We start from the raw sequence: 23,278 nt of genomic DNA on the forward strand, positions 1-23,278 counted from the left end.
ATATTTTTTTTTTTATAGAAAGGCCTAAGAGTAGTAGTCAGGTTTGATTTCTAGTGACTAAAACTGTTAGGTATAAAAAATGAGTTGGTGTGTCTGGTCAATAATTCTGTCTTTCTTTAGAAAGCCTACATCAGTTTCCATCTTCATTTGCCGTGTCTGCCTAAATCTCCAATAGTAAAAGTAACTGACTGACACTGAGCAGTATTAGAAAAAAAGAAAAAACCCCTACTCCTCCCTCCCACCAACCCAACCGCCCACACACCAGTTCTACGTCTGGCTTTGTCAGATGTGCAGAAAGGCAGGCTGCTAAGACAGGATGACACTGACGATTAGAAGACCACTGCTCACAAGATAAGATGGAAATGTCGCTGAAGCAGTTGATTCTGATGCTACTTACAGGTAAGACTCCCAATTTTATATTTAACAGATTAAAAAAAGACACAGTGTCATGCTAAATGCAACATGTGCACATTTCCTGAAGAATGAAACTCGTCTTCCTGTCTGTAGTTTTTGTCTACATGAACTATTTTGTAATTCAAAAAGTAAAATATCTTCTTTTTTCTATTTACAGTGGCAGCAACAGCCATGGTGATATCAGGTCAAACTGCTGTATTTCTGAATGAAACAAGAACAGTGAGAGTTCCATCTGGATCAGACCTGGCTTTGTACTGCTTTTTGGACACTGAGAAATATGATCGATATCGAATCTTCTGGTATTCCAACAAATCTGAGAAATCTGAATCTTCTTCCAACGAGTCAATATGTCACAAAATCATTAACAAACCTGCAAACAAGACTGAAAATGAAGATTCAAAATGCATTTTGTCAAATGTTAATACAAACCACAGTGGATGGTACTTTTGCAAAGTCACAACAGAGATTCCCAGTTTAACAGAAATCCGCAGCAGTGGAACAGAAGTAAATGTTTGTAAGTATCACTTCTAGCTTTTAAAACTGTTAATTTTTTACTTTAAGTCTCTTGCATAACTTTTTTGAGCAGTATACAAACATTTAATAAATGCTGTATAATACACTAAAATGTAGCAGTACAGTAGTACACAGATAAAAAGCACTTTACTTTTTATCAGGTAATCTATATTTGTCAACAACTTCCTCTGTTAGTATGGAGACATCATTTTTATGTTAATAAATACAACAGCATCCACTTCAACTCACCTTTAACATTAATGTGTTATAAACCATTACATGTTTATATGCCGCTTACAAACACCTTAACACCTGCTTTTTTGTCATGAATGAATGCATAACTAATTTAAATGTCCTGGCTTGCAATGAATGTTTCTCATATAATTTTGTTTCCTCCACGACAGCGGACAGTGAAGTTACAACGTACCCGTCAAATGTGACGAATATTAAAGGTGTGTGCATGTATGTGCGTGTGCATGTGAGAGAGAGCGCGTGTATGCAGTTCTCAAAAGGCATAGGACATTTTCAGGACCCGGGAGATACTGAGCTGCGTAGATTTTCCATTCAGTGTCACTCTGCGTGGGTGTCATTTGTCCACTTACACAGGGGATAAAAGCTCTAGCTGATGAGTCAAAACTGTTTCAAAGTGCTCACATTCGTCCTGTCAGATGCGTACTGCTCACAGGAAGTGCGTGGACCTTTACATAAAAAGGGCTGACTTAACGACTACATATCTTTTAAAGTGATCACATAACGCAGCAATTCATTTTATTGTATCCATGGTGTAACTTGAGAGTTACTTGTAAGTTAAATGCGTTCACATTTCAGGGCAAACTTTTCCTCCCGCAGACCCTCCTGCCCTGAGTGACAACTGGTGGATATGGGTGGTGTTGGGAGCATCCTCTTTCATCCTGTTCATCCTGACGGTCACATGTGTCCTGCTCTCAAGAAGACAAGAGAATAGAGGTAGTGCTATTTCTTTTCATTGTGAAGGTTTAGATAATCATCGACAGTCTACACAGATTGCAGATAAGCTGTGCTTCAGCTGTATGCAACAGAAGCTGCTAGCCTGAGATAAAAGTTGCTCTATAAGAAAAAGAGGTCAAGCAACAAAAAAGCAAATTATCACACAAGATAACTTCACAAGATCTACAGTCACTTCAAATCTACACTGCATACAGTACAGGCTGATTCATTTCCTTGCAAATATTTGCATTTAAAAGAAGAAAACCTCTCATTTTTTTATATGAGAGAAGACGTTTTTATGATTGCAGAAACCTTCCCAAGTAGTGGCTGATGGACACAAACTAAGCAAGAAAGTGGTTAGTGTGGTTTGACAGCACACCGTGAGACAAACTCTGCTGTCACTAATAGATGTCTTCTCCTCCTGTGCGGTTTCACTTAAGAAAAAGATTTTAATTTCTAGCAGACATCAGAGACAAGGACCGCAGTTTATTTTGTGAAGCAGAGCTCGAGGTAAACACTTTGAGATCTGGTTGTAGACAAGTGATCAGCACTGTTATTAATATCAGATATCTGCAGAAATAAAACACAGGCAAAGCTGAAAAAGCCCATCCACATCTGCATCAACCAGCACTTTTACTACTTACAGATAGATTTCTGTAGTGTCCATATTTGACAGGCAAAATAAACTGAGCTGTTTCATGATTATTGAAGCCCTTACAAGTGGTTTGACTATAAAACTGGTATTATTATGATTGGAAAACTATGTTTTTTCCAAAACTCATTTTTTCTGTCCATTAACTGACAAAAAATTAAGTTTAAAACTTCTGACTTCAGTCCCACTCGTCATCATAAGATTGTATTTAGCTCACAGATTTAAGTCATTGACACATTTTTTAAACTAACTTTAAACCACAGAGGACAAAGCAGTTCTTTATGTAGGCAACCAGCAGCTTGTGCAAGTACATGTGGTTGTTTGGCCACCATTGATGGCCACAGAGGAAGGAGAAAAAACAGATGTAGAGTGAAGCTTTGAAAGTACTGCCAAACAGCTGTAAAATCACACGTATGACCCAGGCAAGGTGGTTTCTGATTGACACAAATTGTTGTTTGGAGTATTGTGTTACTGAGAAAATGTATTAAAGTATACTACTGAGGAGAATGAGGGAAAAAAGAGAGTTACCGGCAATAAAAAGCAAACCTCTGCTTTAGAAAAAGGTATTGAAACGATATCATATACAATAAAAATATAAAGGAAATTAATTTTAGTTAAGTATTTTGTAAGTTTGGCCACATTTGTCAATATAACCAGCACAAGGGGACGCGAGTGCTTATGCCTATTGAGACTCGGGCACCCCTCGGGTATCGCTGTACCATTCTGAACTTCAATCTTTTAATATGTCAAACAGCACCTGCAACATAACAATAAGAGCTAATATTAATGTTGAAATGAATAAAAATGAGATGAAAGTTGAAATTTTAAAACAACAAAAACTAACAACCAAACTGACTTTTGAAACTAAACTGAACTGAAAACACAAAAGTAAAAATAAATATAAAAATAAATAAAACAAAACCTAAAAATATATAATCTTAGTTATTTTATAGTTATGACTAGCACATCTGTGTCGCAGTGAGAAATTAAATACAGAAATTCCAGGGGACTTTGGTACTGACTCTGTTTCTTTGACATTTAACTATCTTGACTGTAAGTGAACTTTAACTTGAAAGGCTTTGATGTATTAATTTGATGAATCTTTTTACTTTTGAATCATAGTCAAGTGATTTCACTGAGTCAACACTTGTGTTTTTGCAGTACAAATGAATGTTTGCACTGCAAAATGTTTTGCCTTTCAGTAAAAAATGTCAAGATTAAATTTACAGTGACAGCATTTTTTTTTTGAAAAGCGTGAGAAAAACTTACACGTGGTTCCAAATGTACAGTTTTCGGGGCAGAAAGGATATTCTGTTAAAATAGAAATGAATTACAATTAAAAATAAATATTTGACATTTGAATAATTCCCATCTTAAACTATTTTTTTTCTTTTGTTAGGAAACTTTCAAGTTTACATCTCCTGATCAATTTTTAAATTGCAAAACCACTTTAGTATTAAGTTGATAATAAAATATGTAAAGCAATTGTAGTAACAAGATGTATATTGACTCTTAATACTATGTATATTCAAATATATAAAGATTTGGACGGACAACATCTGACGTGACTTGCAGTCTTTCTCTAAAAATCAAATGATCAGATAATTGATGCTGACATACTACATATGAAAAATAAGGTCATGTTATTTAGTTACTTGCACAGAAATCAGTCTTTATTGTAGATCACTGTATTTCATCACTGAATAGACTAGAACAGAATTCCTTTATTGTCACTATACAGATGTACAATGACATACAGAGCATCTCCTACTCAGTGCAAACATATTTGAGAAGAAAGGAGGGGTGGGGTGCACAGTTTCTGCAGCACTGCATACATATGAAAAGTATTTAGAAAAAAAAAAAAAAAAAAAAAAAAAAAATATATATATATATATATATATATATATATAAATATACAAATATACAAATCTGGAAAAAAGGAAATAAAGACGTAAACAAATAGTGTTATGTGTTTACACTGTATTTCATCACTGTTTTCATTGTGGTTGGGGATCTAAATAGCTTCTTTTGCAGTGTGTAACAATTAGTCAACTGCACAATAATCAAAATTAGCTAATTCAACTAATAAAACTAAATAAGGACATTTTTAGGGTAAAACTGTTTTTTTTTTCCTGCATTTTGGTCTCAGTGATGTTTGATTACTACGTTAAAGTCTAATCAGCCAAATGATAAGCAAAAAAAAAAAAAAATCCCTCTGAGCTTTTGTTCTACAGATTGTCCTACAGCTCAAATGCAGATATACATTAATTAAATGATATGCCATTGATTCTGTATTTGCCTTTCGTCCACCAGAAGAGCCCATCTATGCAAACACCCCCAACAAACAGCCTTCACCTCGGCCGTCCATGAGCGCAGCGGCGGTCAGCCTGAAGGCAGCTTCTTCCTTTCAAGACCCGCGGACCCCGAGTCCTGCCAGCAGATACGACGAAGGCAAACGGAGATATAGACACTGAACAAGTCACGGATCTCACAAACTAATGCCAGCAAAGGTCCTCACAGCTAATTTCACCGGGACACTGAAAGAAACTTTCCCCTTTCATTATTGTCGGATCTACATTTTGTTCATCTGGATTACTGGTTTAGGGTTTTTTCATTCAAACTGTACGTTTTTTAAAATGCGCAGGTGAAGTAGCTTTTATGAGCCACTAGATGGCAGATGATGAATGCGGTTTGAATGTGTAAATTCATGGTTTTGTTCCCTTAATTTTTGTATTGTATTACTTAATATTGAATATGATGAATACTGAATATTTGGAAATGTTTCCAATAGCTTTTGAATGGAGTATGGAGAAGATTTATACACACATATGTATATTTTTGTATTATCTTTTTAAAGGAGACTAAAACGTTAATTTCTTATATATGGACTGTGTCCTTCTTTTTATTTTCAAAATAAACGTGGCTTTCTGTCGTGCTTAGGCTAACACTTTAATACGTCCTCTGATAAAATACTTATTAAGTCGACTTAACATTTCCAAACAAACCAAAAGTCCGCACTTGGGAACATTAACAGGACTATGTCGTTGCTATCTGCTCGGTCGCGAAGCCCAGCGGCTCCTATATAAGTAAAGGTGCGATCAAACACGTGACGTGATCAGGCGCTGCCTACCGCTGAGAGCTGCCTGTCGGATAATCACTCCCTGCAGGAATTAGACGTGGAGTGAACGTTACAGGTGGAGCAGGGAAAGAAAGAGCGGAGCTGGATTCAAGACGGGAAAGACATCGGCACTCTGAGCGGTTTAATATTAAAACTAACTACTGGTAAGTGCGAGTTAGCCCGCTGACTCGTTTTTTTCTTTCCTTTTTTGTTATTGGTGCAGGTTTTTCCCATTGGGCGTGTTATTTTTCCACTGCGCTCGGGCTTGTTGTGGGAATTGGATTGCCAACCTAGGTGGAGAGGTTGCAGAGACAGCGCACTGCAAATTCTCTGACTTACCTTAAGATTATAGGATATCCTAATCTAATAATAGCAGCGGGGCGTTAGAGTAAGCAGTAGTAGGATATACTTACAAACTCTTGCACCAGTAGATGCACGGATAGTGTTACACTGAGAGAGACGCGCTCATCAAACTTGGAGGGGTCGCGCGTTCCCTGCAGCCCTCAGGATTAGATATAGCAGCGCTACGGGAGCGAGTGTGTGGTTGGATCCGGAGGAGAAAACGCTTTGAATCGCGAGCCAAGCTGTTTTATAAAGCTTAAGCACACAGATTTTTATTTATTTTTTCCTCCGCTGGAAACCAAGCATATAATTCACAGACTTCAGAGACATGAATCAGTTCTTAAATATAGTGCGCAGAAGGAAGCATCAGCATGTTTAATCTTTTGGAAACGTTTCTCTGCGCACACACAGCTACAAAAAAAAAAGAAAAATCAATACTGCTGCATCAATAATTCACACATTCTCAAATAATTTATTAAAAAGCAGCAAATTTTCATTGTATGCACATTATCACTGAACCGAACTTGATGTTAAATGGGGGTGAAGCGGATATTCGAGGGCATTTGTGGTGGAGGTTTAGTGATGGGGAGAATTGTACCAGTGTGAGTGTGTGTGGCTCAGTGAGCAGACGATAGACGAAGTGAAAGGCTTTCAGTTCACTTGCTCTGGGGATTGCCCGATTGTAGTTGTCATACTGCAGCTACATTAAGTGGGTTCATGGCTGATAATAGCACTTACATTGCTCTAAGCTGGAGATGATGCAGATTGTGTCTGTTTCACTGTGATTGCATGTATATGATTCATCTCCAAAAGAACTTTGGAGTTTATTTGACAGATAACTTCTTATAGTTCGCAATCAGATTCTCATAAACTGCGGTTCTCAAGCCTATCCAAGCATGACCCCCCCCCCCCACCCCACCCCCAATCAGTAGGTGACTCAGATTTGTTATCAATCATTAACAATAACAAGGACAAAAAAGAAAGCTAGTTAATTTTTTAGTGAAGGTCAGCAGGACAGCGTCAGCAAACCCTTGTTTTCCCAACATGCTCTTTCTTTGCATATTGATCATCAGATTACCCCCACCCGTCTTCTTTTAAGTCTGTGCCCCCAGTTTGAAAACCACTGCTTTCGACTCAGACAGTCAGCAAAGTGGCTTTCAGAGATTAGATAAGTCTTGGAAACCACAACAGGAAAAACATCTTTATGGTTGTCACATCGTAACTGGCTGGCACCAGGTTTTTAAGGTCTAAGCTCAGAAAGCAGAAGGCATATTGCACATAGCAGTTTATCAACACGACAGTTCTTGGATTTAAAATGAAATGAATAATAACATCGTAATGGCAGTAAGTGAAGGTTTACAAAAACATCAAGATTCTCTTGCCATCCCAGTAAGAATACACCTTAGTGTTTCTAAGAAAGCTGAAAGAACTAATTCAGTGATAATTAAAATAAAGTGAGACATGAATTCTTTGTATTTTGCTCCTTTTTGTCCTCTGTAATGTTTTATGGTATTATAATCTAAATTATCTTCTGGTTTTTGGTGGCTGTTTGGCCAAAGTGAAACACTGAGCTGATAGCACTGGTTTAAAAAAACACACACCCTTTTTCTAAAAAACAATGTAAGAGTTGTGAAGTAAATTCTTGGTGTTGATTTTTAAATCTAAAGAGAGGAGCGCCCCACACTTTACGACCTGCACAGACTTGCCTGGGTGTGTGTGTGTTTTTCTCCGTGCGTGCATGCGTTCATGCGTGCATTTTGACTCAATAACAATTGATATGTCAAAACAAAAGTCAGTATCTTATTAAACAGGCTTTTGCTTTTGTTATTGTGTTGCTCAGTTGTCACTTTCATTCCAGTTAATGATATTGTCAGTTGTGCTCTGGCGCAGTTCCACTGATTTGGGCCGTAGCTTAAAAACTGTACACGCTGCATGTTTTTGAAGTATTGCTCTCAGCTAATTACAATCCTCCTGCATATCAAAACAAAAGGTGGGAAGCTACTGTCATTGTGATAAAAGAAGGGGGGCTTTTTCTTTTTTAAGCAAATGTGAGCTTGCAAAAATATAACCCGGTGCTGAACTGGGGTGTGTTTTCCAGTGAATAACAACAGTCTGTGACACACAGGGTGTCAGGGGTGAAAACCCTCCCACTGGCACTTTCCTGTTTAGGCCGGTGTGCTGTTGAAATACTGTATCACAGCCAGCTCACCAGCTGGCCTGCCAGTGGACAGCTCAGCTTACGCCCAAATGGCAACAAGACGTAGAAAGAGGCAGTAGACGACCAACCAGTCGGCCAGTGACTCAAACAGAATCAAACCTGAATAACAGTTTGTCAGGCCAGAGGTAAATCAGTTACTGCCGAAGGGGACCTCACCCATAGAGCTCAGCGTAGTGCCGTCATTTAAAGCGTACACCAAAGCAGTCATGGCTCACTCCAGCTGTTTGACTGACTGCTTTTTGGATGTATTATGACTCACAGGGATGACAACAGCATGCAAGTCTGAGCACGTCTCAGACGCTGCTGCTGCATGAGGTTTTTACTTTGTTATCAGCACGCAGTTGTGTTGAGAATCCATTGTAGAGGTTTTTGGAGATGGCGTGGAGGCTCCTAAAGAGGCTATAAATATCCCCATGCTTCAAGTGGTTCCAGTGTCTTGAGATACTGCTGCCAGGCTTCTTCGGCGCATTGAACTCGTTCATGTGCAGCTTTTGAACCCACAGTTGTTCGTGTTGTACCGATTGATGAGTAAAAACCCACTTGGAGTCCCTGTGCTAACCCTTTTAGAATGTTGCTTGGTAGGAAGGTACATGCTGACATTTACATCTAGATGTATGGAGATGCAAGGGAACAGTTTTAGTCACAATCTTGTTAATTCTGTGAGTACTGTTTGACCTCAGATCAGACTTTAAATGTCAGTGATTTTAAACAGAAGCAAAAGAAGTATAGAGATTAGAAAGTGTTGTTCATTGCATGCAGGTTCTGTATACTGTCTGTGTGAGCAGTATTAGTCAGTGAGTGAATACCATAGATTTGCTCTATAGTCTGACACAAAGGGAATATCAAGTTTTTCAGAGCTGCATAATGAAGTTGCGTGCTCAGTGACGGGTCCGTGAGCAGGTTTTGCTGGCCGTACTGGAATTTTCATCGTGCCCTTATGAAAAATAATAGTACACTAGTCTTCCATGACATAGCTTTTGCCTCAGTGAAGAGCACACCCACGCTGATGGCGGTTTAATTTTGTTTTTGTCACTAAGGTGTCAAATAAACAAGAGGAAATCAAAAAAGCTGGGGTTCACTGTACAAAAGGTCAAATCCTTTAATGTTAATAAATGGTTCACCATTTAAAATGTAGTGTTAAAACATCTTAGGTCCAGTTTTACTTACCAGAACTAATAAAGGTGTGCTACTGATAAAAGGCCACTGTGTAATAAGCCATAAAGTGTTAGGGGCTGTATTGCTAGTAAGCCATTATGTAGAGCAGAGGTGTTATGCAACCATGTGCATGACAAAAAAGGTCAAACAGTCCATTGGTGTGTCTTTCCTGATTAAAAATAAAAAAGCATTCTAAAGAAATCCTTGACACGAATCTGAAATGTAAAATTAATGTTCGTTTCCAAGGAAAAATAAATCCTGAAAGGTGCGGCACCTCTTAAAATAAATGAAATCTTTACTTCCTTCTTCCCTTATTTATTTGATTTCAATACAACTCGTATCTCCCGTTTGACTGCAATTGTTTTTTCCAAGCTACTCGCGGTGTCACAAACCCTGCTCGTACGCAGTGAACAAAATCTGATTTTTCTTTTTGGTAAGATCAGAGAAGCTTTCAGCACATTTACTAATGTCAAAGTCTGAACATGCATTAGCGTGCGCTCACATGCAAGAGAAGCAATGACCAAAGACATGAACAAAACACATTTTTATATCAAAATATTAAAAGCTGCACTTCTAACGGGCTATCTACCTCTAATGTACGAGGTGTTGTTTCTAGTTATAAATAAACAAAGAATGACAACAAATTTTCATTTTTCTACACTCTTTGTTTTGTTAGCCTGCAGTCAAACACTGATTTTATCTGTAGCAAGGTATAGGGCTTTTTTGTTTTTTTGTGGAGGTACACGTTTAATAAATAAACTGCGTGTGCTTCTCGGGGATCACTAAATGGATACAGACAACATTATCTTAGTGACTAGCTAATGAAGATGCAATTTCAGCTTGTTCTCCTGCCTTAGGAGGCAAATTAATGCGATAAATAACTAATTAATGCGTTTAGATTAATAACGTACAATCCACTGATAAAGCAGTGGGGCCTTTTTACTTTCAAATTCTCAGACTTTTAGGATTTATATAATTTTTTGTCAATTCATTAAGCGACTTCCAGACTAAACATAACCTAAGGGCCCCATTGCGAATGGAAATCTGCATCATATGTGTTGTAAATCCCTCAGCAGTGCACTGTCACCCCTTACGCTATGTTAAGTGTGGGAGAGCCAGAGGAAAGGACGACTGTTGCGTGTTGTATTGTTATTGTGGCCATGCCTACCTGTCTGCGCCATCGTGACCTATCTGCCAAAACCTCTGAAAAACAACCTTCAGTTATTCCGTTCAGCTGTGGCGCTTAACCCACAGTACCCTCAGCCCCCAACAGGCTGTGGTAAAAAGCATGCAACATGTCACCTCTTTGACAACACAGGGGCAGTCCTGTACATGCAGCAGCTCGTCCCGCTGTGTCAACTAACAACAGGGTGGGAGCACAGCAGGTTAGCTGCAAAATGCACAACCCAGACTGCTCAAAGACCCAGGGGAGTTAACGCTTAGCTGTCTCTCAAGGAAATATAGATACTGTCATTTTTTCATTTCTGTCAACAGGCGAGGACTGTACGGTGTTTCAAAAGATGCATCTTTACTTTTTACTTTTACTTAAATCTGAATAGCACATGCAAAGCAGCTGTGTACTGCACACCCCATTTTATTTATTTCTTCTTCTTTTTTTTACCTTGCGAATCTGGTCTCGAATATGCTCTGTGTGTTATTCTGAGTTAAAGTGCCTTGATGAATTTTGAATGAGGCTGCATCGCTCAGTTTGTCAAAACACAGAGAGTGAATCTCGCCAAAGAAGTGGTAAGTCTCGATTCCACATGAATCCCAGGGTAGGGATGGAGTTCGTGAGCTGTGAATTACCGTGATCTGCATGCATGCCCAAACCTGAACTGATCCCCGCTGCTGCTTGAACCCTGCTGAGTCCAGAGGAAGCAGGTTCTTATCAGGGAGGAGGACAGGAAGATACAGAGAGTGCAGGAGGAAGAGAGAGAGTGGGGGTGGGTGGGTGGGCAGTATATGGCACTCTGCAGAATTTCACTTAACATCAGCTTCCTTTGTGAAGTTTACTGTTATGAGTTGTCATAGCTTTAGCTGTAAGTGGTGCCAGACATCTCTGGTAGAAAAACATGGTTATATTTGTCTCTGTTTAGCATACTGTCTGGGTCTTCAGGATTTAACGGTCAGCAAACAGAACATGTTCATTTATGACACTTTTCCCCACCTTAGTATTTTCACTACTATCTTTAACTTGAAAGGTGTTGCTTATTTTTAATCTGGCTCTTTTGAGCAACCCAAATTAATAAAAAAAAAAGAAGGAAAGAAAGACGGAAGTTCTCCAGGAAACGAACAAAGTGTTCATCTTAAGTGGTCCTCTTTTTCCCAGTCTTGCTTGCTGTCACTTAGATAAACTTAGATATACAAAGGGAGCTAAAGTGCTTGTTTCAGGCAGTAGATGAACTGGGGGGCTACATGAGGACCCAGTATAATGTAAAATAAAAAGGATTATTTTGAATTGTGAGCCATGCAGAGTGACTCTTGTAGAGGCCATAAGTCCATATAAATGAGAAGAATAGGTAGCAAGGGCATAATAGTAGGGGTATTTTAAATTTATATTGCCCTGCATAAAAATCATCAAGCATAACAGAGATAAAATGAAAAGAAATAAAGTGTTGGAGGAAAACCAGCTTGCATTGAAAATTTTCAAGGGAATGTAGCCATCTTTTAATGTATGTAATATTTCCCGGTTTGGTATTAAAGTCAGGTTTTCTATTTCATGGGTCTCTTTGATTATTTCATAGATGTTTTCATATCTCTTCCAGAAGTGGGCTGCCGTGAAAATGATCTCCTCCAGCATCCCTCACCACTAGCTGAGCAGTATGGCTTCTGCTCCTCCTTCCAGAGAGGACACCAGCAGCTCGTTAGCACTGCGCTGGAGGCTAACACCGACATAGATTTCCAGCAAGTAGCTGCGCTCGACGTTCCCGGTTAAACATCTGAACGATTCACCTTTAGAGGGTCTCTGTAAGCAAATATGATGACTTATGCCAGAGTGGCACATGTCCAGGACCGTGACATCACCACAGTTTAACAACATCTGGACTGACACTGTGGACCATGATCTTTCTCTGATTTCGTGCTTTGGTGGCGGAGCTGGATCTTGCAGCTCTTCCACACTTAGACAAACCCGGACTCTGAGCCATGTCTCTTCTTTTAGCTCTGAGCATCATCTGTGGATTGATGCTCCATGTTTGTTTTAGTGCCGTCAATACTGACTATTGTGTGCCACGAAAGACCGTGCCCTACCAGAGTGAGTCAGAGATTCTCTCACCTTCTCCAGTAATATGTCGTAGAATTATTCTTAGCATATTCTTTCTTCTTGTGGGCTGAATCAGAAGTAGAAGCTAGAGCAGTTTTGAATATTTTTACTGTGATTTATGACCCAGTAGTGCAACTTTAACATCTCTTTTTTTGCTGGCTGGGACAAGTTTATTAGTTTTCAGTAAATTAGCATTTTGCTTTTTGCTGTGGGGGCATTTTTCCTACTGCATGGAGTCACAGTAGCTAACATGTGGGAGGTAAATAAAGCAAAAAACAGTGTATGATGCAGATTTCTCCGTGCAGATGAACTGAAGTTGTTCAGGGAAGAGGGGATCTACAATTACTCCACGATGCTGATGAGAGAAGACCTGGGTGTGATGCTGCTGGGGGCAAGAGAGGCCATCTATGCTTTGAATATGAGCGACATCTCAGTTAAAAATGCTACGGTAAGAACATGAGGAGTCTGTACACTCTGAACAGAGCTGTCAGATAATGTACATATAAAATACACACGCTGGAGCTGCCATGTTGCTTATTTTGTTTGATGAAATAGTAATTAGTTAACTTTTTTATCACTGTGGATTAAAAATGGAAGATTCATTAAACATTTATGATGTTTTACCACAGCACTGAAGCCATTTCCTCAAATAATCAGTAGCCCTGCCAAAGATGGACTTATCATGCTTAGATGTGATTTGTATTCATGGTTCTTAACTTTCTTTTAGGTTATGCTGTGATAGCACTGGCTTAACACAGTGAAATATTTCAGTACTTTACAAAGAAAAAAAAAAAGTAAACAGCATTTTGTTTCTCGCTGGTTTGCAGTATAGCAATAGCTGATAATAGCTAATAATAGAGGTTGTTAATCAATAGTTAATCAACAGCTAGGCTGGTATACAGTACTGATTTATTGCATGCACTTACTGGCAGTTCTGTTAGGTGTATCTGTTTAAGTGCAACGGCAATATCTGATCAGCCAATCACATGGCAGCAGTTCAGTGCATTCAGGCATGTAGACAAGTTCAAACCGAGCATCAGAATGGGGAAGAAAGGAGATTTAAGTGACTTGGAAGGTGGCACGGTTGTTGGTGTCAGATGGGCTGCTCTATTTTTTTTTCTGAAAGTCTCAAATATCATTCACAGCATATTAAATATCTTCCCTAAAATCCACTGTGTCAGGTTTGTCGTATAAAGAGAAGAAACATTTCATATTTGCACATCTTTCAGATGCTGTGAATTATGGGCAAATGTTAGGTCACATTACGTACAGTGTTTTCTCACACATCATTTCATTCTACATGACCACTGCACATTTGCATGAGATATTTCAATAATAATGGTTCTGTTGGACTCTGTTGTTTGTTCATAGTTGTAGATACATGTCTAACAGTCAGAGGCGAGGAGTGCTTTGCCAGCTAACCGGTTCATGCTTTTAGAGCACGCTGACAGGTCTCGAAAAACAATAAATTGTGAAAGCTGTAACTGGACTACTACTGTGTGGTTGCAACACCATTCCTGAATGCTTTGACAAGACTCTTTCGTTTTGTTGGTGCAGGTGTATTGGCGGGTGACTGAGGATAAGCAGAGGGACTGCACGTACAAGGGAAAAAATGCAGAGGTTTGTGTAAAGTCGTTCAAAACAAAAGCTTTGCACTAGACAACTTTTACTTCGGGGGCATTGCTGCAGCTGTAAAAGATGACCACTGATTGAAAGTTGTTTACTCCCCCCTCACATTTTATCTTAGCACATGTGTAAATCATTTATATGAGAATGATTTTTTTCCCCCTTTTCATGTCTTTACATGGAATTCTCTTTGAAGTACTTGGTTCATATCTTTGTGCTGAGAGTCCAAATAAAGGCACAGGAAGAAAACGCATGTGCACAGCCCTGACCTTTTGGTCACCGCGAGCTGCGGACAGCATGTGCAGTCACTATATGTATGCGGTATGTTTGTGTTTTTGCGGCTGAACTAACAAAGCTCTGACCTTGGCATTCTCTCTGCTGGATCTTGTTGCAGGTGGAATGCCGCAACTACATTCGAACCCTGCACAGAGTGAATGACTCTACAATTTATGTGTGTGGTACAAATGCGTTTAGCCCGACCTGTGATTATCTGGTAAGTGTGGCTTTAAGAGTTAAGAGTTTAGTTTATTGCCCCCTTGTAAACTGATGCTAGTAACACTTGCATGAGATCCATTAAGGAGATCCACATGAAAAGCTCCTTCCTACTGAAGATGTAGAAGTTAATTTTTTTTCTTTTTTGTAACTCAGTGACTCCACAAAACAGTTAGATGTTTTTCTTATATCCAAATACATGTGTACTCAGTACTACAGTGTAGAAGGGACTGCCTTAAAATAAAGTACAGTACTTACTATAATGAATGAAAACTGTGGCATAGATTTCCTCATTTAATGTACGTGTGTTTGGATGCACAGTTTTGTTTTTATCCTTTCCCATGTTGATTTGTTTGCAATGAAAATGATATCACTCGTCTTACTTTAAAGGGAACCTGTAATACTCATTTCCAACTTCATATTTTATTCTTGGCCTGTACTAGTGCAGCTCTGGATGACCTTATCTTACACTCTTAAACAAGCTCCTCTCCCTTTAACCAGCTTTTATTTCATTGGCTGCCCCTCACAAACAAACAATGTGAACAGCTGGTATATGGTACACAGCTAGGGTGGTGTGTCTTAGATGACCATATTCAGAAAATCTGCTCTCACTGTTTGAAATGTAGGGTTGTTGAGCAGCCAGTAGCCTACCTGTAGATATGCTGAACTTGCATCCACCGCTGAAAGATTCTAGACATAACAGAGCAGAAGGCAGTGCAGGGTCTGCTTTAATTCAAGCAGTAATAACTGGGATTGAATTTTGTTAAGCTTTATGCTGAAGTGTTGTAAATGGGCACGCTTTGAGACATTTCTCTCCTGTCATCGTCAGTTAAATTTCCTTCCCCTGTTGTTGGTGTCTTGGAAAACTGTTTATTTTGGCAAGATGCTGAAATTTCAGAGGACTGAGCAGCCTTGGCTGCATCACAATGGGGTGTTAAACTGTTGCTATGTGAACCTGCAGCACTATGATAATAACAAACGAAATAAATAAAGGCAGACAATATGCTCATTATGTATCCCCAGACTCTGGAAGAAGATTTTAAGAGAAACAATTAAAGTGATTCCGGATATGAGTTTTGAAAACCCATGTAAAACCCTTTGTTTTGTTTGGACACTTTAGCGAGTTATTATGCAAATGTATGCAAGTTTAGTTAACTGCTTAAACATGTGAACAAACGGTAAGCTTCCAGTTCCAGTCCTCAATCTCAATAAAACACAGCTTTCTCAACTTCTCTCTCTTTGCTTGATCTCTTTCTTTGTTTCTGACAGACGTTTGCTAAAGGACAGCTGACGCTGCAGGGAAAGCCGGAGGAGGGGAAGGGCAAGTGTCCTTTCGATCCCTTTCAGAGATACTCCTCCCTCATGGTTGGTGAGTGTCTGAGGCAGACACAGAATGAAGATTTGATAGTTGTGTGCAGATTTCACTTCACACACTAAATAAATAAGAAAAATACCGCTCGGAGTATATTTGCTAGAGCTACCTGCTCATTCAGCATTCTCTGTACGATTTGTCGAAATGCCAAATTTTTCTGTATATAAATGTGATGTTGTTACAATTTAAAGTGAATAATGGATTTCCAGGAATTTTCACTCACCTCTTTTTCCTGTCTCACAGGAAACGATTTGTATTCTGCCACATCCATCAACTTCTTGGGCTCTGAGCCTGTTGTTCTGCGCAGCTCAAACTTGGCTCTTCGTACCGAGTTTAAAAGCTCCTGGCTCAATGGTGACTTCCTCTCCCTTCTTTTTAAAATTTTATAGCACCCCATGAACATTTTAGCGTTTGTGGTGCTGTTGACTTCTATTTTCGTTTGCCTGTGTTCAATTCAATTTGTTCAATTCAATTCAATTTGTGTTTTCAGAGCCAAACTTTGTCTACATGGATTTTGTGGATGAGAGCTTTGATAGTCCCGATGGTGACGACGACAAGGTGTACTTGTTCTTCAGTGAAAATGCCATAGAGTACGACTTCTACAGAAAGGTTTCAGTGTCACGAGTGGCCCGTGTCTGCAAGGTAATGAACACAGTCTGTTCAAAAGCCTTGGCCTGTCTGACACAGGTCTGGTTGTTGTTAAAGGCAATACGCACACACATCACAGAGTGCTCCATATCTGTGTTAAAGGGGGATATGGGCGGCCAGCGGACACTGCAGAGGAAATGGACGTCGTTCCTGAAAGCTCGCCTGGATTGTTCCCTGTCTGAACCCAGCCTGCCCTCCATTGTCCAGGATGTCTTCCTTCTCAGACACAAGGACTGGAGGAAGAGTGTCTTCTATGCTGTCTTCACTCCACAGTCGTAAGTGTTTGCTGACAAATCCAGTGGCTCTTATTGCTCATGGTGGGTGTTGGCTTTGAGGAATGTTAGGAGTATCCTGAGCTTTTAGTTAACACACAAAAAAAAAACTACCAAGTCTGTTGCAACTAGTATTTTGTTGAGACTCAGCTGATACGAACTTGTCTCAGTGTGTTGTTTGAATTTCACCTAAACTTGTTATTTTGCGTTTCCAGGAGCTTATCCCAGAAGTCGGCTGTTTGTGCATACAGCGTATCTGCTATTAGAGATATTTTCAATGAGGGAAAATTTAAAACCCCTGTTGCTGTGGAGACGTCTCATATTAAATGGGTGATGTACACCGGTGAGGTGCCGGTCCCCAGACCAGGAGCGGTGCGTTTACAGACTTTTGTTGCATGCAGAAATTCAATTGAAAAACCAGATAAACGCAAATAGATGTGGAAGAAAAAAAATCTAAATTGCAGTTTTTGTGTTTCAGTGCATCAATAACATGGTGCGTAAAATGGGGATGAATCGCTCTCTGGACCTTCCAGACAAAACGCTCCAGTTCATCAGGGATCGTCCTCTAATGGATGAAGCAATTCGGCCACTGACAGGAGGCCCGCTGCTGATCACGAAGGGAGCTCTGCTGACTCGGATTGTAGTGGACAGCGTGCAGGGCCTGGACGGAGAGAAATATAACGTCATGTTTATTGGCACAGGTAAAAAAAGAGCTGTGTTTTTCAGAAAGGCCCCTTTGGAGTACTGCCGGTGTTACTTGAGTTTTATTTTTAATGTTAAACAGTCACTCACATAAAATTCTTAAAATAGTTAAAGTTTAATATTCAATACTGCAGTTTTAAATGAATTCATAACCTTTTAAATGGCTTTAAAACTTGACAGAAGGAGAAAAGTAACAAAATCAGATATCAGAACAGCAAATTTAGAAACTGGCTTTTGTTTCTGGGTGAAGCTTAGCAGCTGAAAAAACATAGTGATCCACATAAATTTTGTTTGAGGACTTAATTTTCCTAATTATGCTGATTAAAAAGAGATTCGTTTATTGTACTTGGGAAAGAGTTTGAGCACTGCAAGTGGCTCCCTGACACAGAATTACAAATGTCCTCAGTGATTATGTTTCTCACTAAATCTGATCAGAACTTATCAGAAAGACTGAATTATGCAACTTTAACGCAACTATATTGTCGTTATAATGTAACTAAAGGAGGTGAACATATTAGTTTCCATTAATTTAGCAATAGATTTTAACAATATGACATTTGTCATATTGTCATATAAGTGTTTTCTAGTTATAAGCTTACCATTAAAAAACTGATGGCACAGTTTTTCCCCTTTATAAAGGCATCACCTGCACAACACCTGGTTGGGCAGGTGACCCATTTGCTGAAGGTGGCTGCAGGTGCCTGAGTTTGAGTCCACCTCACACCATTTCCTGTGTGTCTTTTCTATAGTCCCTATTTTTTTGTAATATCTTGGCTAAAAAAATGCCCAAAGCAAATCTAAAACTGTTGCAAATGCAGAGACCAAAGTAAAGGCTTTTAAAGCAATAAATATAACTTGGTTAATCATTAGCTTTTTATGATTTGTTCTAAGCAGCAGAGTCATCAAATGATATGGGTAAATACACTTGTGTAAGTTACGGGCTCTGCTTTTTGTCTTTGTAATAGGAAACGGTTATGTTCAGAAGGCTGTGAACTATGACGGAGAGATGTTCATCATCGAGGAGGTTCAGCTGTATGAAAACCATGAGCCCATCTCTATCTTGCGCCTCTCATCCACTGAGGTAATATATAATAACAAGTCCATTATACATGTTTTGTCATCATCACAGTTTACGGTTGTTTGCTGGGGTTTTGGTTGGGAGATACTGTTTAATATCTTAGTTTGAATATGTCATCACCTATTTGGCACTTACAGGCAATAAAGAGGCTTCAGTTGTGCTAAAGGTGAAACACTTTTAGTCTTTTGATATTTATGAGTCTTTATGGTTGTGCACTTATAGGGTCAAGTGTATGCTGGTTCAACTTCTGGTGCAGTCCAGATGCCGGTCAGTAACTGCAGCCGCTATGAGACTTGTGTGGACTGCATCCTTGCAAGAGATCCGTACTGCGCCTGGGATTTATCCACCAAGCAGTGCTCCTCCGTCAACACTTTGTCCCCCTCCCCACATACAATACAGAGTCTCAAGAAGGGAGATGTGTCACAGTGTCCTCCACTAGGTACTTTAAATTCAGTTGTTTTTATTTAGTGTTAAATCAGAACCCAAGAAAGCACAAGGGTTGTTCGATTGTAGAAATAACAATATTATAGAGAGAAACCCACTGACACCCTTTGATCAAGCGTGTGCTGACATGGCAGCAGTTTTATGAGCATGAATTAACCTTGCGTTTGTGTGTTTTTAGATCCAGTGACAGCTGTCGAATTAGTCCTCATTCCAGAGAACAATATCCAGCTGTCGTGCCAACTTCACTCTAACTTGGCTGTGGCCGACTGGCGATTCGGTAACCACACACTTCACTCCAACAACAAATACTACATCTACAGTGGCGGTCTCCTCATCCTGAGTGCTTCTGAAACAGACGCTGGCCAGTATATCTGCGACTCAGTAGAGGAGATAAACGGACAAAAATACAACCAGACTGTGGCGGTTTATCATTTACAGCTCTACTCTGACCCGACAACGGGGATCATCCCCACCTTTGGCACAGAGGTGCCAAGTACCACAGAAGCTATTCACAAAACAATACATTTGACACCAGATCCAGTGCCAAGCCATAACATTGACAAACCGTCGTCTCCTGAGAGTCAAAACGACAGTGGCAGGATAACTCATCTACAGGTGGCTGTGGCCATGCTGTCCCTGATTTGCCTCTCTCTGATGGGAGTCATATTTATGATCTGGAGCCGTGGGCACTGGGAGTGCTTAAAGTTTGTACAGCGGCCCAGTGAAAGCGAGACGAGAAGGCAGTCAACCGAGTACAGGCAGATCCTGAACAGAACTTCAGAGGTAAAGCTCCTGGGGCCTGAATCCGGGAGACCTTGCAGTGCCAATAATAATCACCCTGCTGTTGACTTCAAAGGGAATGGGGAGCATCACTTCCCACCTATGGCCAACATTTCAAGTCTGGACGGTCTGGGATACATAAATGATGAGTCAGAGATTTGACTCTGCTGAGGTGTAGAATTCAGTCTGAGGCAGGACTCGTGCACTAATTATCTTCCTATAGGTGTACTCCCACTAAGATTCGGTTCCTATAAAGGTTTTCGCATTATAAATTCTTTTGATTGGTGTCCTGTTTCCTACACTGACTATCATTTCCATATTCTTACCAGGCAGCTCATGTCCTCTAAAAAGATATTTAACTGGTGGTTAATGTTTTTATATGTATTTTTTTTTTGTATAATGATAAATTGTGAATAAGCTTTGTGCAATAGATTGTGTACAGCCAACACCTTTTCTTTTTGGACTATTTATTTGTAAATATAGTATAAAAAACACTGGACATGTAGCATTTTGATCATATTTTCAATGATTTTTAATGATTGATCAGTTGTCTGTATCACTATTTTATTTCCTGGTGGCCGTAAAAAACATCTTCTACATACATACCTCTATTTTTAAGCATAACCCCCACTAATATAACAGTTGGACCTCTGTCTTCAATAAGAAAAAAAAAAGAATTTTTATATTTAGGGTGAACTGGGGTAATTCTTTTCTTTTTTTGGGTGTGTAGCTACATTTCTGATTCCAAGCATACTGTACACTTAATAAGAAACAGACAAAAATGTCATTGTAATGTCAAGGGTGGGGGTGTACATTTCTGTCAGTGAAACAACTCAGAGGTGCAGCGTATCCAAGAGTTTCGGTGTCAAACTTTGAAACATGCTGCCTTGCTCATGAAAGGAACTTTGAGAGTCTTGTCATGCACTTATGAATCAGTAAGTCAGTAATGTCTCACACAGTCGGGAAATGTATTTGAAGGCAACGCACAAAGCCACTGCTTCCAATATTAATGTTTCCAAAGGTTTCATATGGTTTGTAGGGGAGGAAAACATCATCATTAACACCACATGCTCAGTTCGTAATTATTACAGTTTGTTTTGGACAAAAAGTCAATTGCAGTGAAGCCCCCCGAATCTTCTCTGTGGTTTTCAGTTTTGGTCATTAGCGCCATTGCGCAGAGACTTTTATGTTTCATCAAGTTCTGTACAACTGTCTGTATGAGAGTTGAAATGGGTCTCTGCTGAATTATTAAACAGCAGAATTGTATATGGATGTACAATATCAGTAGTACAAAGTAATCATTCAAACGTTACCTGTGCATTTGAATATTTTTTTTATTTTTAAAAAAGGGTACAATTTGTGTGTGTGTGGTTTTTTTTTAAAAAAGCACTAAAAAAATCATCCCAGCTATAACACTGCCAACTACTGTTATACATTTTATAACAATAAAGCTACAAGACTTAAACGGAATTGTTTACATCATTCAGAAATGGCTTTTAGCTGACCTCTCTCAGGCCCAATTTTCCTCCCAACATTTAAATGAGGCTTCTTCTCTTACATCTGGCTTTGAGTTATTGTGTGATCCTTATGGCAAATATTTATTTGCCTTTGTGAAATGCATTGTAATACTGTTCTTTGGTCACAGTGGTGCAGTGGTTAGCGCCATTACTTCACAGCAAGAATTTCCTAAAGGTGCTTGTGTGGGTTCCCTCCCACAGTCCACTAGGTTAATTATCAATTCTAAGTTGGTCATAGGTGCAAATAATTGTCTCTCTTTGTTAGTCAAGCAACAGACTACTGACTTTCTAGGAGGTGTTTAAGTTATTAAAATTAGATCCCGACCTATTTATTGGAAAATTGACATTATTTGCTGATAGATATTTGCTAATCGGTTAGTATCTATTAATGATGGCCCAAAACATGAAAGTTAAAAAAAGAAGACACGGGAGTTGTTATGAGTGTTGACATTGCCCCCTGGTGGGCAAACTATGTAAAGTGCAACTTCCTGTTGGCAACCAATGTCTTCAGAATTTACAAATACAACAATTTGAACTAAGTAGTGGGAGTGTAAACTAGTAAATTCATGTAACAAATGATGGCAAAATCTCTTTTTTTATGCATCTGAAAGAAAAAGGAAATCAGCTAATGTATCCAAATATTGGTATTAGTTTTAAACATCCTGTATTGGGCTCTATTTGAAAAGCTAAAGCCAGGGTCCCCAACCCCAGTCCACGAGGGCCGGTGTCCTTGCTGGTTTTAGATCTCACCCTGGGTCAACACACCTGAATCACATGATTAGTTCATTACCAGGCCTCTGGAGAACTGCAAGACATGTTGAGGAGGTCGTTTAGCCATTTAAATCAGCTGTGATGGATCAAGGACACATCTAAAACCTGCAGGACACCGTCCCTCGTGGACTGGGATTGGGGACCCCTGAGCTAAAGGATAATAGTGTTGCTGAAATGAATTCATCAGCAGTAAAACTGTAGGGTGAAATATTATCAATTTTCAGGGTCTTCTTGTGAAGCAATAGCTGCTACTTCTGTATGACGAAATTCAGATTAGTTGAATTTAAGAATAGTAGGATTGCAACATGATGAGCTTTACTGGAGCAGATTTCATCCAGAATTTTAGGATGTCAAGAGATACTTTTATTCATACCCCGAAGCATTTCACTAGTGTCTCACAGCAAGAGAGTGAAGTCAGGCAAGAAATGTACAAGCTCCACAAACTGACAGGACTGCTTGCAAAAGAAATAAAAATAAATCAGACTGGCATCTGGTTCAAATCACAGCTGAAAAGCTCATTCTCTATGATTTTTGGTGTTCAGACTATCAAAACTGAACTGATATACATGAGTTTGCTTGCAGTTTAAAGACAGCATAAAAAGTATATATAAAACTCAAGTAAAAAGATTTAAATTAAGTAAAGATATGAAGCAATGTCCAAGCATGGCGCAGTTTAAAAAGCGGTTTAAGGATATGGTTTTTACAGGGTACAGGGAAAAGGTAGAGATTTGATAGGGTGTTCTTGTCTAATATTTTCATGTGTGTGCGCATGCACGGGTTTGTTGGTATGGGTATATATGTATGTGTGTATGTATATATATATATATATATATATATATATATATATATACATATATGTGTATGTATGTGTGTATATGTATATGTATATATATATGTATATATATATATATATGTGTATGTATGTGTGTATATGTA

At 39.2% G+C, this 23,278-nt stretch overlaps 2 protein-coding genes across 6 annotated transcripts; both read left to right on the plus strand.

The window, feature by feature from the left end:
• Positions 1–239: 239 nt before the first annotated feature.
• Positions 240–5,480, plus strand: LOC309701404 (uncharacterized protein). 4 transcript variants are annotated; one of them, XM_082525535.1, is made up of 5 exons: positions 240–399; positions 572–928; positions 1,332–1,379; positions 1,756–1,893; positions 4,859–5,480. In XM_082525535.1, the coding sequence occupies exons 1-5, from the start codon at positions 357–359 to the stop codon at positions 5,017–5,019; spliced, it is 747 nt and encodes a 248-aa protein (XP_082381661.1). In that variant the 5' UTR covers positions 240–356; the 3' UTR covers positions 5,020–5,480. The 4 variants fall into 4 exon arrangements, with proteins under 4 accessions (XP_082381661.1, XP_082381662.1, XP_082381663.1 ...); XM_082525536.1 differs by having other exon boundaries at positions 1,777–1,893; XM_082525537.1 differs by lacking the exon at positions 1,332–1,379 and having other exon boundaries at positions 241–399.
• A 178-nt stretch (positions 5,481–5,658) lies between these two features.
• On the plus strand, positions 5,659–21,414 carry LOC309701400 (semaphorin-4E). 2 transcript variants are annotated; one of them, XM_082525530.1, is made up of 14 exons: positions 5,659–5,827; positions 12,144–12,631; positions 12,946–13,088; positions 14,198–14,260; positions 14,661–14,759; positions 16,028–16,127; positions 16,374–16,484; positions 16,621–16,772; positions 16,881–17,053; positions 17,266–17,422; positions 17,529–17,751; positions 18,718–18,833; positions 19,053–19,269; positions 19,453–21,414. In XM_082525530.1, the coding sequence occupies exons 2-14, from the start codon at positions 12,523–12,525 to the stop codon at positions 20,214–20,216; spliced, it is 2,427 nt and encodes an 808-aa protein (XP_082381656.1). In that variant the 5' UTR covers positions 5,659–5,827; positions 12,144–12,522; the 3' UTR covers positions 20,217–21,414. The 2 variants fall into 2 exon arrangements, with proteins under 2 accessions (XP_082381656.1, XP_082381657.1); XM_082525531.1 differs by having other exon boundaries at positions 12,147–12,631.
• The last annotated feature ends 1,864 nt before the right edge of the window (positions 21,415–23,278 follow it).

The sequence above is a fragment of the Aulonocara stuartgranti genome (genome assembly GCF_965226115.1).
Source record: "Aulonocara stuartgranti genome assembly, chromosome: 23".
NCBI classification, from domain to species: Eukaryota; Metazoa; Chordata; class Actinopteri; order Cichliformes; family Cichlidae; genus Aulonocara; species Aulonocara stuartgranti.

What these genes read in the sequence shown, in the direction of transcription:
- LOC309701404 (XM_082525535.1), top strand. Translation starts at nt 357, where the DNA reads ATGGAAATGTCGCTGAAGCAGTTGATTCTGATGCTACTTACAG. An exon ending in GATTCTGATGCTACTTACAG is followed by an intron (nt 400 to 571) that starts GTAAGACTCCCA and finishes TTCTATTTACAG; the next exon opens with TGGCAGCAACAGCCATGGTG. An exon ending in TGGAACAGAAGTAAATGTTT is followed by an intron (nt 929 to 1,331) that starts GTAAGTATCACT and finishes CCTCCACGACAG; the next exon opens with CGGACAGTGAAGTTACAACG.
- LOC309701400 (XM_082525530.1), top strand. Translation starts at nt 12,523, where the DNA reads ATGTCTCTTCTTTTAGCTCTGAGCATCATCTGTGGATTGATGCTCCAT. An exon ending in AAAGACCGTGCCCTACCAGA is followed by an intron (nt 12,632 to 12,945) that starts GTGAGTCAGAGA and finishes TTCTCCGTGCAG; the next exon opens with ATGAACTGAAGTTGTTCAGG. An exon ending in GTCACAGTGTCCTCCACTAG is followed by an intron (nt 19,270 to 19,452) that starts GTACTTTAAATT and finishes GTGTGTTTTTAG; the next exon opens with ATCCAGTGACAGCTGTCGAA.